The 15,584-nt window shown below is 35.9% G+C and overlaps 2 protein-coding genes across 2 annotated transcripts; one reads left to right on the top strand and one right to left on the bottom strand.

Annotated features, from left to right (window-relative positions):
- Window positions 1–1,377: 1,377 nt before the first annotated feature.
- On the top strand, window positions 1,378–2,554 carry LOC136802854 (myb/SANT-like DNA-binding domain-containing protein 4). Its single transcript, XM_067059618.1, has 2 exons — window positions 1,378–1,840; window positions 2,021–2,554. Exons 1-2 carry the CDS (start codon window positions 1,441–1,443, stop codon window positions 2,431–2,433), a joined length of 813 nt encoding a protein of 270 aa, XP_066915719.1. The 5' UTR covers window positions 1,378–1,440; the 3' UTR covers window positions 2,434–2,554.
- A 378-nt stretch (window positions 2,555–2,932) lies between these two features.
- LOC136802619 (putative nuclease HARBI1) lies at window positions 2,933–3,889 on the bottom strand. The gene has a single exon (XM_067059374.1). The coding sequence runs from the start codon at window positions 3,887–3,889 to the stop codon at window positions 2,933–2,935; it is 957 nt and encodes a 318-aa protein (XP_066915475.1).
- Window positions 3,890–15,584: the final 11,695 nt, after the last annotated feature.

The raw sequence follows: 15,584 nt of genomic DNA, 5'->3' as shown, positions 1-15,584 counted from the left end.
AACAAGAGAAAAAGCGGAAGTACAACAACCGAATCATCACAGTCGAGCATGGTTCGTTCAGCCCGTTCGTTATGTCTCCGTACGGGGGACAAGGAAGAGAAACGGAGATGATCATCACGACCCTTGCAAAGAAGCTCTCAGACAAAAAAGACATTGAATTTGGTATCATGTTGAATTGGTTGAGAACTAAGCCTATGCTTACGTAGATCGAGAACTGTTAGAAAATCGAACATTGATATGAATGAGATTGAAATTCATGAATCTACTAGGAGAAATTTTTAGTCAATTTTTCTTATATTCGTCGATTTTAAGATTTTTTTTCACACTTTTGCATTCTCGTTAACCCCTTATTTTGCGCTCGGTGTGACCGCAAGGTTATGCCATCATCCTTTCGATGTGGATTTGTGATACTTTTCAGATTTGTTTGCCTCTTATTATTCGTTTTTTTAACTAATTTAGTCTAATAATATTTATGTTTATTCTAATGTATTATTTGTGAATTTGTAATGTAATGGTTTCAAATCCAGGAACAAATGAAATCTGACGTTTTGTTTTTGAATTACGTTATCTTACCAATCGTAACTAGAAAATTCCAGGGTATTATCTAGCGCTATCAGTAAGCATCAAAAAGCTGATAATACGCAGGGGACGAGGTTGGCAATTATTTTGTTTTCGAGTGATATTTTTTCGAAATTCAGCGGTAAATTTTTCATTTGTGTGTAAAAACCAGTCGGTTTGCTAAAGGCCGCGTACAACCATAGTCACAAGAAGAGAGATCTTTCTTCTTGTGACTATGGTGCAACTCTGGTAGATTTGTTGGCTTCAAATCCTACTAAGGAGATTTGATTTTAGCCCTTTGGACTTCATTGGTTTTAACTAGCTGACGAAGTATTTTACCTGTCTTATCTTTCTCATAACGTAGATAAAAGAATTGAAAAAAGCTACTGAGGTTTTTGTCAAAGTTTTCACCCACATAGCTGTCAACTTCGCCTCACAAGAACACGGGAGAGTTTCAAGTCGGAAAATTTTCCCCGATAATCAAATTTTTTCCAAATAAGAAAATTGGGAAATTTTTCGTCCAATTTTCCAGAATCAGGAAATTTTGTCATTCCTGTTTTTCAAAATCTGAATTTTTTCAGGAAGTCGGAAAATTTTTGGAAAAGCAGCAGGGCCCGGTTGTTCAAAAAATCGATTAGATTAAATCCCGATTAACGCTAATCGCGATTAAATTTCGATTAGTTAATCGCGGGGATTAACTTCCGTTGTTCGAACGTCAGATTAAGTAATCGCGCGGGAAAACTCTGGGAAAACCCTTTTCGAATGTTCCGTGACGTCATTTTTCAATTTTCGAACGTTCCCTGCGAAACCAAAACAAACAAAAGGAGAAATAAAAAAAACTTTAAAAAACTCATTCAAGAACAATCGAACAATCTATACAAAATGTCAGGAAAAAGACCAAGAAAAACTAACTTCACTGCTGATGAGATCAGGATCATCTTGGAGGAATACGAGGCTAGTCAGAGCACGATTGAAGGAAAGTTCTCCCCTTCAATAACAAACGCTGCTAAACAAGCTCTATGGGAGAACATAACTTTGAAAGTTAATGCCCTCGGTGTTGCAAATAGAAGCACAAAAGACATCGAAACAAAATGGAAAAATCTAAAATCCGATGCAAAAATCACTCACAACGAGTATAAAAGATACGTCAATGGAACTGGTGGTGGCCCACCAACAAAACCCCCAACTGAAGCTCAGCATAAAGTAATTTCACTTTTCGAAGGACGCCCTTCCTTTGAAGGCCTAGATGGTTTTTTCTCCTCATCATTCATTGATGATACAGGTAAAGAAAACTCTTTGTTTCGATTATTCCATTCGTACAAATAATTCTCTTTATGATATTAATTTCACTCAGTCAGGGAAGAACAATGCATGTAATAAGTTTTTCTTTGTTCTTGAACATAACAAAGAAAAAAAATACCAATAAAATAAATAATATTTTAATCCACCCTTGTCTTTTTAGATATCCAGAGCAACTCGATTTCATTGGATCAACCCGGACCTAGCAGCCAAAATAAACTCATCGAGAATGATGTGATGTTGTTCAGTCCACCCTCTAAAACCAGCCAGAATCCTTCAACAATAAACAAGAAGAAAAACATCTTACATTCAAAGAAACCCTCAAAGAAAAATAAAACAAGCACCTTAACTATTCAAAGACAATGTCTAATCAAAGAGCTGAACATTCAAAAAGCAAAACTAAAATTTCAGCGTTTGAAAAACAAAGAAGTGTTATTGAAGATAAAAAATGAACGAAGGCATGCTGAGTTGCTCGATCTCCAGAAAGAAAAGGCAGCTTTAGAATTGACCTTAATGAAAACAAACTTTGTTTATGTGGACCCTACCGAAGAAAATATCAACAATAACGAACAATAAATAAAAAACTTGGTATAATATACAGTTAACTTATTTTTTTCCACAGCACACCATTTACCACACTCATTTGTTTTTGACTGTCTCCCTTTTGTTGACAAATAATTTTTGTCGACACTGTTATGACATAGGTTAGTTCCTTTTGTTTAAAAAAAATCTTTCTTTTGTTTTGAGAGAATTCTTTTGTCTTGAAAACGATTTTTTCTTTTGATAATTTTCGCCTTCTTTTGTTTTGAAAAAAAAATCTTTTGTTTTGAAAAAAATTCTTTTGTTCTGAAAAAATGTTTTGATTAGAGATTGACAAGTGCGACCTGTTCGACGGGTTCGCTAAACAGGTTTAACAAGATCGAACGAACGAAAACATTCGAAAATTCAGAGATTTGTAAACAAATAATATTAGAAAGTTTGAATGACTGTGTGTGGTCGGTGGTGTGTTGTGTCGTTTGTAAAATGTAAATTGATAATATTTTTGATAAAGATTTTATGTATTTGAACATGTTTTTTAAAAGAATGTATTTGCAATATGATCGCGTATTGCACCACGATTTTGATCGTCTCCATCATAAGGTTCTGCCTCAAAGTCGTCTGGGTCTTCTTCATCGTCAAATGGGTCTTCATTTAACATAATAGCAATGTTATGAAGGATAAAGCATGTACCAATTATTTGACATGCTTTTATAGGGTCGACTCTCAAACCAAATCGTAACGCAGGAAATCGTGCTTTTAACAAACCAAAGCTTCTTTCGACTGAACTTCTAGCTCTCTTTTGGCATCGGTTGAATCGTCTTTCTCGTGGTGTTACAGGGTTATCATAGGGGGTCAAAAGGTAGCGTGATAAAGCATATCCAGAGTCTCCAATAACCAAGCCATCGTCTATCGAGTTGTTGTTATTATCCAAGTGATTTTTGACTGCAGAAACACGAAAAATAAAACTATCATGTGTCGACCCCGGCCATCTTGCATCAACATCGAGGAAACGATAATTATGATCAGTCAGGGCTTGAACATTTATAGAATGATAATTTTTTCTGTTTACAAAGTCCTTTTCATCTTCATGGGGGCAAGAAATTCTTACATGTGTGCAATCGATACAAGCAATTGTGCTTGGAAAGCCAGCCATTCTGTAAAAACCTTGCTTGATCTCTGTCTTTTGTTGGGCAGTGGTAGGGAATACAATGAATTGGTTTTTCTTGCGATTGAGAGCTTGACAAAATTGGGGAACAATCCTTGAAACAGTTGATTTATCCACTCCAATAACATCTCCCACAACTTGTTGGAAACTTCCACATGCCAAAAACTTTAAAGAAATCAACACTTGTCTTTCCACAGACAAAGCGTGGTTTCTTTGTGTAGGTCTTTGCAGATCTTGTCTGAGAAGATTGGTTAAAAACACAATGCCTTGTCGTGAAAAGCGAAAGCGCATCCGAATGTCCTCATCTGAAAAAGTGTTGTTATGCATAAAATCTTTCAGTCTGTATGTTCTTGGACGTCCACTTTTGAACAACCGGGCCCAGGTGATTTGGTTGAATTTTTTCCCGCGGGAGAGTTGATAGCTATGGTTTTGTCACCGTTCTATAAACATTACCTCCTCCTTTGAGGTAATATAACAAAGATCCAATGTTTCGTTTTAAGATTCATCAACAACGATCTTCCATATCTTTCTAGAAAAATACAAAGAAAATGGCTGTCCAGTCCTTTTATGTTCATTATCGTATTGAGAGCATGTGCTATATGATTTTTATGACTATTAGTAAAGATAATTAAACTAAGAGCTTTGCTCTTCTTTCTCAGATAATATAACATTTTCAAACGTTTACAAATCGGGTGTGTTATCTAATAAACCCACCAAATGAAGAAAAAGTGTAAGTTATTTTGCCCATGATGTTAATGCCAGACGATCAACTTAGAAAGGATGACATCAATTTTGACAGGTTTCCAACGCGTCTTTCAAACATATGAAATACGGCTATAAAGCAAAAATACAAACAGAATATCAGTACAAATATTATAGCTTAAAGGCACAAGAAAAGAAACTATGTAAAATGGTACAAGAATAAAGTCAGTTAGTAAAGAAATCTTGTGTTCGATTTGGATACACCATAGTCCGTATAAAAAACCCCGGTCTGGAAGCCTTTTGTTTCTTTCCATTGTTTTTTACTTGAACTTACGCTGAGAAATGAGTTTGTTTCGCTCACTTTTTGGTCATGTGATTAATTCCTAAACCAATTCCAAGAGGAGTATTTGGTAACGTAAAAGGAAAAAGATAACAAAAAGTTAAAACAATAAGCTTCCAGACCAGGGCTTTTTATACGGACTATTGATACACTGTAGAATAAGTGAAGACTCTTGAAAGTGTCTATTAATTTCGCATAGCGAAAGTATTACGATAGCCTTCTGTGAATGTATGTGACAAGACATTTTCTGGGGCGATATAATGCCGTGGGCGTTTGCCTGCCGGCGTACTACGGGCTAAAAATGGACTCACTCACAAAAATAAAAAACAGCGCTTTCATAAATAATTAAACTACACAGGTGAAAGAAGTGTAACAATTGCAATCAATGGTTGCTTGACTGCATCGATGTTGACTGCTTATGCTTATGAAACTTTCTGCTGCTGTTTATAATGTCTGAATGTATGAATTTCTATCATTTTTTCTGGTCTTTTGTAGTATTTAAAGAGGTTTATTACTCGCTTACTACTTAGTATTTTTTGTTTGTGTGTAGTTATTACATTGAATGCACCAATAAACTGATAATGCTCAGTAGGTACTGTAGTACAAAGAGAGTTAATTTTCCACCACAACACCACAACACTAACCAACCCTTCTTTAGTACTACAAACAGCGCAGGTATGATAATTTTGCCTTTGTCACCAGGTAGTTATATTTATAATTACTTGCTGGTACTGAAACCAGTTTTGCCAAGCAAGCAGTTTTAGCAAGTATTTCCTAGAAGAAAAATCATGAAAGTATTTTCTTTGCTTAGTTGTCAGAGAGCGAGCAGAGAGGAAAAGTTCTTTTGCAATCAGTAATTCCTTCTTTATTTCTATCTCCAAAGAAGGGTGTCAGAATTGAATTAGATGAGAGAGAGTGTGATTATTTGCGTGCCTTTCGTGCCCTCGTGGGTCTCGTGGGTTACGTGGTTCGTACCCTCGTGGGTTACGTGGGTCTCGTGCCCTCGTGGGTCTCGTGCCTTCGTGGGTCCAGAAAAAAATTACGTGGGTATCTCGTGGGTCCAGAAAAAAATTACGTGGGTATCTCGTGGGTCCAGAAAAAATTACGTGGGTATCTCGTGGGTGTCCAAAAAAAAATTACGTGGGTATCTCGTGGGTCCAAAAAAAATTACGTGGGCATCTCGTGGGTCCGAAAAAAAAAATACGTGGGTCGTGGGTCCAAAAAAATTATGCGAGTCCTTAAAATTTGACATTAAATTTTTACGAATTTTACGTGAAGAAGGTTGTTTTAACTTTAAGCTTACAAAAACCTAAAGAACATAACCGATAGCGCTTGATCTAAATTTTTTTTTATCTTGATCCAGAGGTTTCTTTCTTTCGACAATTTTTCAGTTATTCGAACTCCCGGTTATTCGAAGTAAATTCTTACCCACTTGGAAAAACCGGGAGTCTACTGTAGACTGTTAAAAAAAGAAAAAGCTCAAAAATAATTGAATGATTGGGCTTGTAATAGTCTATTCGTCTATTTTTACATAAAGTCAATTATACAATCAATAATATTTTCTTACCAATGAAATTTACATATCTTGTAATAAAAGATATACGTTACGATTGTACATACTTTTGTAGGAAAACAGTCTCTCTTGGAAAGATATACAAACTCTAAAGTACTTAAATAAAGAACGTTTTTGTTCGGCGCGAGTCTATATACAGAGTCTTGGCGCAATTTTTTGGACCCACGAGATACCCACGTAAATTTTTTGGACCCACGTAATTTTTTTTTGGACCCACGAGATACCGACGTAATTTTTTTTTTGGACCCACGAGATACCCACGTAATTTTGTTTTGGACCCACGAGATACCCACTTAAATTTTTTTGATACCCACGAAGGCACGAGACCCACGTAGGCACGAGACCCACGTAACCCACGAGGACACGAGCCTAGTAACCCACGAGACCCACGAGGGCACGCAATGCACGTAAATAATCACACTCGATGAGAGATGTCATTATTAGACCAAATTACGATATCGAACTTCACAAATTTTTTTGATTAGTTCGGTTTAGTTCGATAACAGTTTTTTCTCGATGAAGTTCGACTGGTGTATGATGATATGGTGTATTACTTAGGCAAATGGAGGGTACGGTATGTGCTGCACTTAAGGGTACCTTTTTTGGATTTCCAAAGTCCCGGTAAGGGTCGGAAAAATCAGAAAATCTAATTTCAGTCCCACTAAGGGTAGGAGAAATAGGAAAATTTCAACTTTTTACCCCCAAAAAGATCAGAATTTGGTCAAATTTGTCTCGGTAAGGGTCGTAAAAATTTTCCTTTGTTTTCTCCTTTTTAGTCCTGGTAACGGTCCGAGGATCAAAAGTCCGGTGGCACCCCCCCGTCAGCTTGCAACCCTAGTACCCCCCCCCCCGGATGATGAGTTATGTAAAGTAAAAACTCCAGCTTTTCCCTTTCTGATGGGATAGGTATTGGCTCACTTTTTAGGCTTTATCATGGATGATACGCCATTCGAATATAAGAATAGGCACTTCAGTCACGTCACTAAAAACCGTCGCGAAAATTTAGCGGGGAATTGTTTTTTTATAAAGACGGGGTTTTCGATTTTTCAAAAAATAGTATACATTCTTCTATCAAAATATGGCCATAGTGTGCAGAGGGGTCTGAACCCCCCATTAATATTTCACCCCCCCCTATAAAGGTATCCCCCCTATTTTTATTTTTTTTTGATCTCGCACCATTTACAGGGGTCCGAGCCCCCAGCATATGATTTGTACTCCCAGTATTGGGGAAGAATTTTGATGAATGAAATATATTTTTCAGTGTGAATTCGTACCAATAGTCAATGAACTTGAAAACACTAGCAAATAAACAGTAACGAACGTTTCTGTTCGAACACAACATCCAAACGCTTTTGTTCAAACACAAAATTCGAACATTTTTATTGGCAATAGTTAAAAAACAAGGAAAAACAAAATCTGATTCAAAACAGAGTGCAGTGAGAATAAATCAGATAAGTCGAAATTATGTGATATTAAATTTTATTGACTTAAATCAACTAAGAAGAATGTGCGACTTCATCGACCTTTAATCGAACTGATCGAGCCTTAATTGTACTCAAAAAGCCACGATCGACTTTTATCAAACTATCATCGAACAGTCATCAAACTTTGTGAAAGTTTCTCGTTTCCCAGGTGCTTGATTGGGGTCGAGAATGGAACACCTATTGTTCAAATTGGTTCAATTAATAAGTTCGATTAGTTCGATAATTGAACTGTTCGATTGACACCCCCTGCGACATGACGACCGACTGTATGGACCAAACCTTTCTAGGCCACTTAGGCGAAACCAATTGATTGGTTGTTTTACGGGCCCGACTGACCCTGAAATTCCAAAAATCAAAATGAAAATAAAATTGCTTTTGGTAGTACACTTTTATTTTGATTGCTTTGCAGACTGCCAAATTTTCAAAATTTCGGTGGTTTTTCCAAGGTTTTGAGAACTTTATGTTCAATTTTTAATTTTATCCATTGTTATGCGCAGATATGTAATTTTTGCGCAGATATGTAATTTTTGCGCAGATATGTAATTTCTGCGCATATATGTAATTATTTTGCGCAGATATGTAATTTCTGCGCAAATATGTAATTATTTTGCGCAAGTATGTAATTTCGAGCTGCGCAGATATGTAATTAAATTTCTGCGCAGATATGTAAAACACGACCTTTTGGACTTAGTTATTTTTGAATATTTCCCCGCTATAAGGGGAAATATTAGTTAAAAAGGCATTTCTCCGATCCTTGGCTACTTACGCCCTTTTTGCGCCCTTAAAGGGGCAATCCGCCACCACATTGCGAAGCTTGTTTTTGTTTTCATTTGCCTTAGTTATTCAGACAAAATCGCACGGATTTACCTTGATGTTACGCGCATGTTTTTGAGTAATCAAGACACGAATAATTCAGATCAAAATACAAGATGGACGAAAATTCACTCTTGTTATAACTCTTTTCTGACGAACAAAAAACATACAATTTTCATCTAATTGTCGACCAATAATTGCATGAAATGTGAGGCTAACACTTCAACTGTAATCATCAGTAATTTCAAGAGTTTTTCATAATTGATTACAAAGATATCCATGGATTACCTCTTCCGAATACCAAACCAACCAACTTAAAGCTTCCAGAGACATTTGCTTGACATGAAGAAAACGCTACATCCCCATAACTTTGGACATTAAATGGTTGGCAAAATGGTATTAACATTCTATTAGATGTGAAACTGGTTCAAGTTGAAGAATTGATGAGAAAAATGGGCAGTACGACTACGAGAAATATTTTTGCTTTGAAATACAAACTCTTATATGAACAATATCTCTGGAACAAGTTATACGAGATTTGTTTACCGAGTGACCCCAAAACAAAGTCTTTAATGCTTGGTTCTTACATTCATGAGGTCAGAGGTTTTGTGGATTTTCTAAACTTTTGAAACTTGTGTGATTGTTTTGGTTGTTTTCCTGACTAAAGACACTTTTGAATGTGTGATTGTTTTCCCTGACTAGAGATATTGTGAGCGTGTATTTAATAAACATATTGCATCTTGGCTCGGAGTATATTTTTGAATGTTTTAGCGGCGACGTCATTTCTTGTTTGGATTGTTGTAGTGTTATCTTTTAGTGCTCCAATGTTTCGTACACGGCAAAAATATAAACCTTGTCTGCTTGAGCAGATTGATTTACATTCTCGACAAAGAAGTCGATTGAAAAACTATTGTCCAATATTTCAGGTTGATATATACCGTGAAAAAGGGTAACTTGCATCAGTGGAGGCTAACATGCATATACCCCAATTCACAGACTTGTCTGGTCATGGTTTTCTCACCTTGTAATATGAAAATCAAATTTAAGAAAACATGTAATTAATTGAGGAAAGATAATTATAATTACCATGAATTGCGTTTCCCAAATGACCTCACTTTTACATGCTTCATAATCTGACATCTTGTTATTTAGAATTTTCAAAAGAATAAGTCGCGATTACGTCATTAGTCCAAAATATGATTGGCTGATAGATATGAGCCTGGTTTCCCCATCCACTCGGTAAAATATCCACCACCCTTCAGCCAGCCTTGAGAGACAGGGGCGGCAAAAAAAAGTAAGTACGCAACCTTATGGAAACCATCCCATTTTGACATTTTTTTTAAACAAGTGGCGAAAACGGGGGAGAGTGTGCAGAGGAGAGTAGGCAAAAGACATTTACAATCACGCTCTTCGAAACTTGTGACATGTTGTCGTGGGAAAAGAAAAGTGATTCTGATCAAAGGTACGTTTTTCTATTGTCAAGTAATTTTGTCATAATGTTTCCATGTCAACACTTTGAAGAGAAGTAATACTGCTCTAGTTGGTCTGTGAATTGGGGTATATTATTAGTTACACGGTCTTCTCGAGGTGGGATACGGGATATACAGGGTCAGTAAAACCGTATTGGTGGCGAGGCTTGCCGAGTCCCAATACGGTTTTACTGATCCCTGTATATCCCGTATCCCACCTCGAGACGACCGTGCAACGGATTTATCCCGTTGAAGTCCCTTGCATCTTTTCCAAAACCACGAAAAAATTTCACAACTATCCATCAAGTAGATACCTACATCAAAGATCTACAAAGTAAATCAAACAGTGAAAGTGGGATCTGTGAAAGTTGCATTTTAAAATAATAACATCGCAATTAAAACTCGTGCTGTATATCCATATAAACTCAAGAAAAGTAAAAATCAAAATAACTTTGAAGATTTTCTGTTTGTTGACTTTCTCAACTCCGACCATTTCAATTTTGATTTCAATTCTTTTCAAAACAAAACATTCGAATTTTGATCAAAACATTCGAAAGCACATTCGTCAATATGCAATGTCTTCTTTTCTTTCTCAATCGAACGTGAGGGAGACAGATACGGTATATATCCCACCTCCACGTGATGTCTTTTGACCAATGAAATCGTTAGAATCTTACTGATGCGGGATAAGCATGTTAGCCTCCACTGATGCAAGTTACCCTTTTTCACGGTATTCTTGACAAAGAGGTCGATAGAATAAAGCATCTCCTCTTTTGTGGATTAGATTGGTGTCAAGAGATTCATATATCAACAAACTTCCACATAAATATAAACATGAAGGTAATCCAAGGCAATTTCAACCAAGCACACGAAATGTGTGAAATGTTCGTTTTTAATCTTAGATTTCTGGCCCCCTCCCCCTGTTTGTTTTTGTTCGCTTTTTGGCTGACCCCCCCCCCCCCCCCCCCCCTCAGCGACGAATGTACTTTTTGAATGGCCCCTTAAAGAAGTCATTGCCAAAAAAATGACAAAACGGTCACAATGCAATTCCTTGACCTTTGCCTTTATGATTCCAATAAAAACTGCTGATTTGGCTTATCCCATTTGTGCTGGTTTCCTTGATTTTTAACAAACTTAGCTTTACTGTTCTTTTGTTATACATTTTTTAATATACATTATATACATATATATATTAATATACATTTTGTGCTTAATCTGAGGTTTACATTCAGTGTAATTTTTAAAACACATGACTACAATATGCAACGTTCCTCACTTTGAATTTTTCTTGTTATGAACCCTCGTTACGCTCTTTTTTTATAAGAACCACCATGAAATTTGAGTTAAGCCTAGGCTTGTTCTTATTTTTTCTATTTTCTAAAATAATAGACCTATTGTTTCAGTCTAAGCCTGATTGTTCTTATAAAAAAAGAACGTAATGCCCGAAGTTTTTATCATCTTATCCTGGAGATGAGCTTACTTTTTTAAATACAGTAGAGTCTCCATAACTCGAACCTCTATTACTCGAACGTCTCCTTAACTCGAACAAATTCGTTGGCAGCATGAAAATCTCCTAATAAACTCTTATAGAAAAACCTCCATATATAGAATGTTATAAGTATAAGTCTGATTGAAAAATGAAAACAAGAGCCGCAAAGATGCGGATAAATATTTCCTTTACAAATGTTGAAATAATAATTGATGTCATCAAAAGATTTCAAAGTGCTTTAAATCTCAGATAACATCAAGCAACACAAGTCCCTAAGAATTTCAAAATTCCATTTATGTTATTGCCAGTATTTACAGGATTATTCATAAGATGACTGTAGGTTCAAAGCTACGGATCACGGAATATATCCAAGCTGAACCCCGACTGAGAACAACAATGCAGTAATCAAATTGGCTGGAACTTTAAATTTTCGTTAGGTGGACTTTAAATGGATTTTAGTATTATACTAGCGGTCATCCGGTGTCGCACCGCCAAGTAGAGTGTTGTTGAACACATCAAAAGACCTGATTATATAATTATTATTTTAAGCGCTGATTTCCAGAAATATTATATAGCCAAAAAGGGCAAATATTTAAAATGAAAGAATGACAAAAAGGAGAATATTTCACAGTAAGAAAACCAAAGAAAATTTTATATATTTCAAAATGAGATGAAATATTTTGCATTATACTTTCATATATAAAATATTGTAAAAAATGTAAAAATTTAAAGTAACTTTTGGAGTTTTTTGAAATAATGTACGTGCTAAAAAGTAAAAATCTTTCAAAACAGGGAAACAATTTCATATTTTCCGACAGGATGCAAAAAAAAAAAAAAAATCTCATTTTTATATATGGGAAACATTTCATAATCTGAAAGAATGTCGATAGGGAAAAATTCCATTTTATGATTTCCAAAAGCATGCTGCAAGAGCAAAAAATGTCACATACCTGGAAACAATCAAAATTTCCAAAAAAATGTCAGAAAATAAAATAAATTGTCATGCCAGGAAATCACTTGAGTTTTCTTCATTTTTTAAATGCATGTGGAAGAAAATGTCAAGTTCACGACAAAAGTTTTCCACGTTTTGAATGCACGTGTAAGAAAATCTCCAAATTTATCACAAAAGTTTCCACGTTTTAAATGTACGTACCGTCAACTGCTTTAACTTGGGACGATTGGTCGAAACATGGGACTGTTTGATATCTGGTCTGTATTTTCACTAACTTGTTAAATCTCTTTGACAACAAATTTGTTTTGATAACTCCACCAAGTTTATCAATCATACTTCCTTTCATAACATGTCACGATAACTTTCACTGATAGCGCCGATTGGAGAATTAGAGAACGCTTGCTGCCTAACCACCACCTATCGCCAGATGGGATTAACAAATAACGCGTGTGTAACTTGCCGCGCGAGTGACGTCATACACTCCATTGTTTTGCCATTTTTTAATACGCCGTTCGGCCTAATTTAACTTGAGTCCCGCTCGGGACTGTCCCGAACTAGAACGACGTAGTTAGGAAGTCGAAATCGATGAAAAAAAAATTGATCGATGGTTTGATTTATACTATTAATATTATATAGTAAACGAGGACTAAAAGTTTCTCGTTACTATATATACTTTTACTTGAGTCCCGATTTTGCGTACGAAATGTTTGGATTCGGGACTAAATTAAAATTCCCGATTTGGCCTACGAAATGGTTGAATTCGGGACTCAAGTAAAAGTATATATAGTAACGAGAAACTTTTAGTCCCGATTTACCTTATGAACATATTGAATTCGGGACTCAAGTAAAAGTATATATAATACATATTTAATACCTGAGTCACTGAAAAGATGGATATGGCGGCTTGAATTTGAAAATCAGGGAAGTGTGGGGCAGATCTTTATTTATACGGGCTAATTATAGCTTGTCTTGAAAATGTAAATTTCGCGACGGTCCCGAATCTGTCTATGTAAAGGTTTGATTCGGGACGGTCCCGAATTGGTCTACGAAAAGGTTGAATTCGGGACTCAAGTAAAAGTATATATAGTAACGAGAAACTTTTAGTCCCGATTTACCTTACGAACATATTGAATTCGGGACTCAAGTAAAAGTATATATAATACATATTTAATATCTGAGTCACTGAAAAGATGGATATGGCGGCTTGAATTTGAAAATCAGGGAAGTGTGGGGCAGATCTTTATTTATACGGGCTAATTATAGCTTGTCTTGAAAATGTAAATTTCGGGACGGTCCCGAATCTGTCTATGTAAAGGTTTGATTCGGGACGGTCCCGAATTGGTCTACGAAAAGGTTGAATTCGGGACTCAAGTAAAAGTATATTTAGTAACGAGAAACTTTTAGTCCCGATTTACCTTACGAACTTATTGAATTCGGGACTCAAGTAAAAGTATATATAATACATATCTAATATCTGAGTCACTGAAAAGATGGATATGGCGGCTTGAATTTGAAAATCAGGGAAGTGTGGGGCAGATCTTTATTTATACGGGCTAATTATAGCTTGTCTTGAAAATGTAATTTCGGGACGGTCCCGAATCTGTCTATATAAAGGTTTGATTCGGGACGGTCCCGAATTGGTCTACGAAAGGTTGAATTCGGGACTCAAGTAAAAGTATATAGCAACGAGAAACTTTTAGTCCCGATTTACCTTACGAACATATTGAATTCGGGACTCAAGTAAAAGTATATATAATACATATTTAATATCTGAGTCACTGAAAAGATGGATATGGCGGCTTGAATTTGAAAATCAGGGAAGTGTGGGGCAGATCTTTATTTATACGGGCTAATGATAGCTTGTCTTGAAAATGTAAATTTCGGGACGGTCCCGAATCTGTCTATATCAGCTATATAAAGGTTTGATTCGGGACGGTCCCGAATTGGTCTACGAAAAGGTTGCATTCGGGACTCAAGTAAAAGTATATATAGCAACGAGAAATTTTTAGTCCCGATTTACTTTACGAACATATTGGATTCGGGACTCAAGTAAAAGTATATAAGGCAACGAGAAATTTTTAGTCCCGATTTTCCTTATTTCAAAATTTCTAAAAAAGGTGAAAATATTAGAACAAAAAATCCAAACAATGTATTCCGCCTTTTATAAAAAAATTCCCTTTCGAATGTTTCTAAAGAAGGCGGAATACACTACTATGGACTTACTGCCCTAACATAGTATTCCGCCTTCTTTAAAATACGTTTTCGAGTGTTTCTAAAGAAGGCGGATACACTACTCGGAATTACTGCACTAACATAGTATTCCGCCTTCTTTAAAAATATACGTTTTCGAGTGTTTCTAAAGAAGGCGGAATACACTACTTTGGAATTACTGCACTAACATAGTATTCCGCCTTCTTTAAAAATATACGTTTTCGAGTGTTTCTAAAGAAGGCGGAATACACTACTTTGGAATTACTTGACTAACACAGTATTCCGCTTCTTTAAAAAAATACGTTTTCGAGTGTTTCTAAGGAAGGCGGTATATACTTTGGACTTACAGCAGTAACATAGTATCCGCCTTCTTTAAAAAAATACGTTTTCGAGTGTTTCTAAAGAAGGCGGAATACACTACTTTGGACTTACTGCCCTAACATAGTATTCCGCCTTCTTTAAAAAAATTCCCTTTCGAATGTTTCTAAAGAAGGCGGGATACACTACTATGGACTTACTGCCCTAACATAGTATTCCGCCTTCTTTAGAATATACGTTTCGAGTGTTTTAAAGAAGGCGGATACACTACTTTGGAATTACTGCACTAACATAGTATTCCGCCTTCTTTAAAAATATACGTTTTCGAGTGTTTCTAAAGAAGGCGGAATACACTACTTTGGAATTACTGGACTAACATAGTATTCCGCCTTCTTTAAAAATATACGTTTTCGAGTGTTTCTAAAGAACGCGGAATATGCTACTATGGACTTACTGCCCTTACATAGTATTCCGCCTTCTTTAAAAAAATTCCCTTTCCAATGTTTCTAAAAGAAGGCGGAATACACTACTATAGACTTACTGCCCTAACATAGTATTCCGCCTTCTTTAAAAAAATACGTTTTCGAGTGTTTCTAAAGAAGGCGGAATACACTACTTTGGACTTACTGCCCTAACATAGTATTCCGACTTCTTTAAAAAAATACGTTTTC

The sequence above is a fragment of the Clytia hemisphaerica genome, unplaced genomic scaffold (assembly GCF_902728285.1).
Source record: "Clytia hemisphaerica strain Z4C2 unplaced genomic scaffold, Clytia hemisphaerica genome assembly, whole genome shotgun sequence".
NCBI lineage: Eukaryota > Metazoa > Cnidaria > Hydrozoa > Leptothecata > Clytiidae > Clytia > Clytia hemisphaerica.
This window is presented reverse-complemented; position numbering and strand designations above follow the sequence as displayed.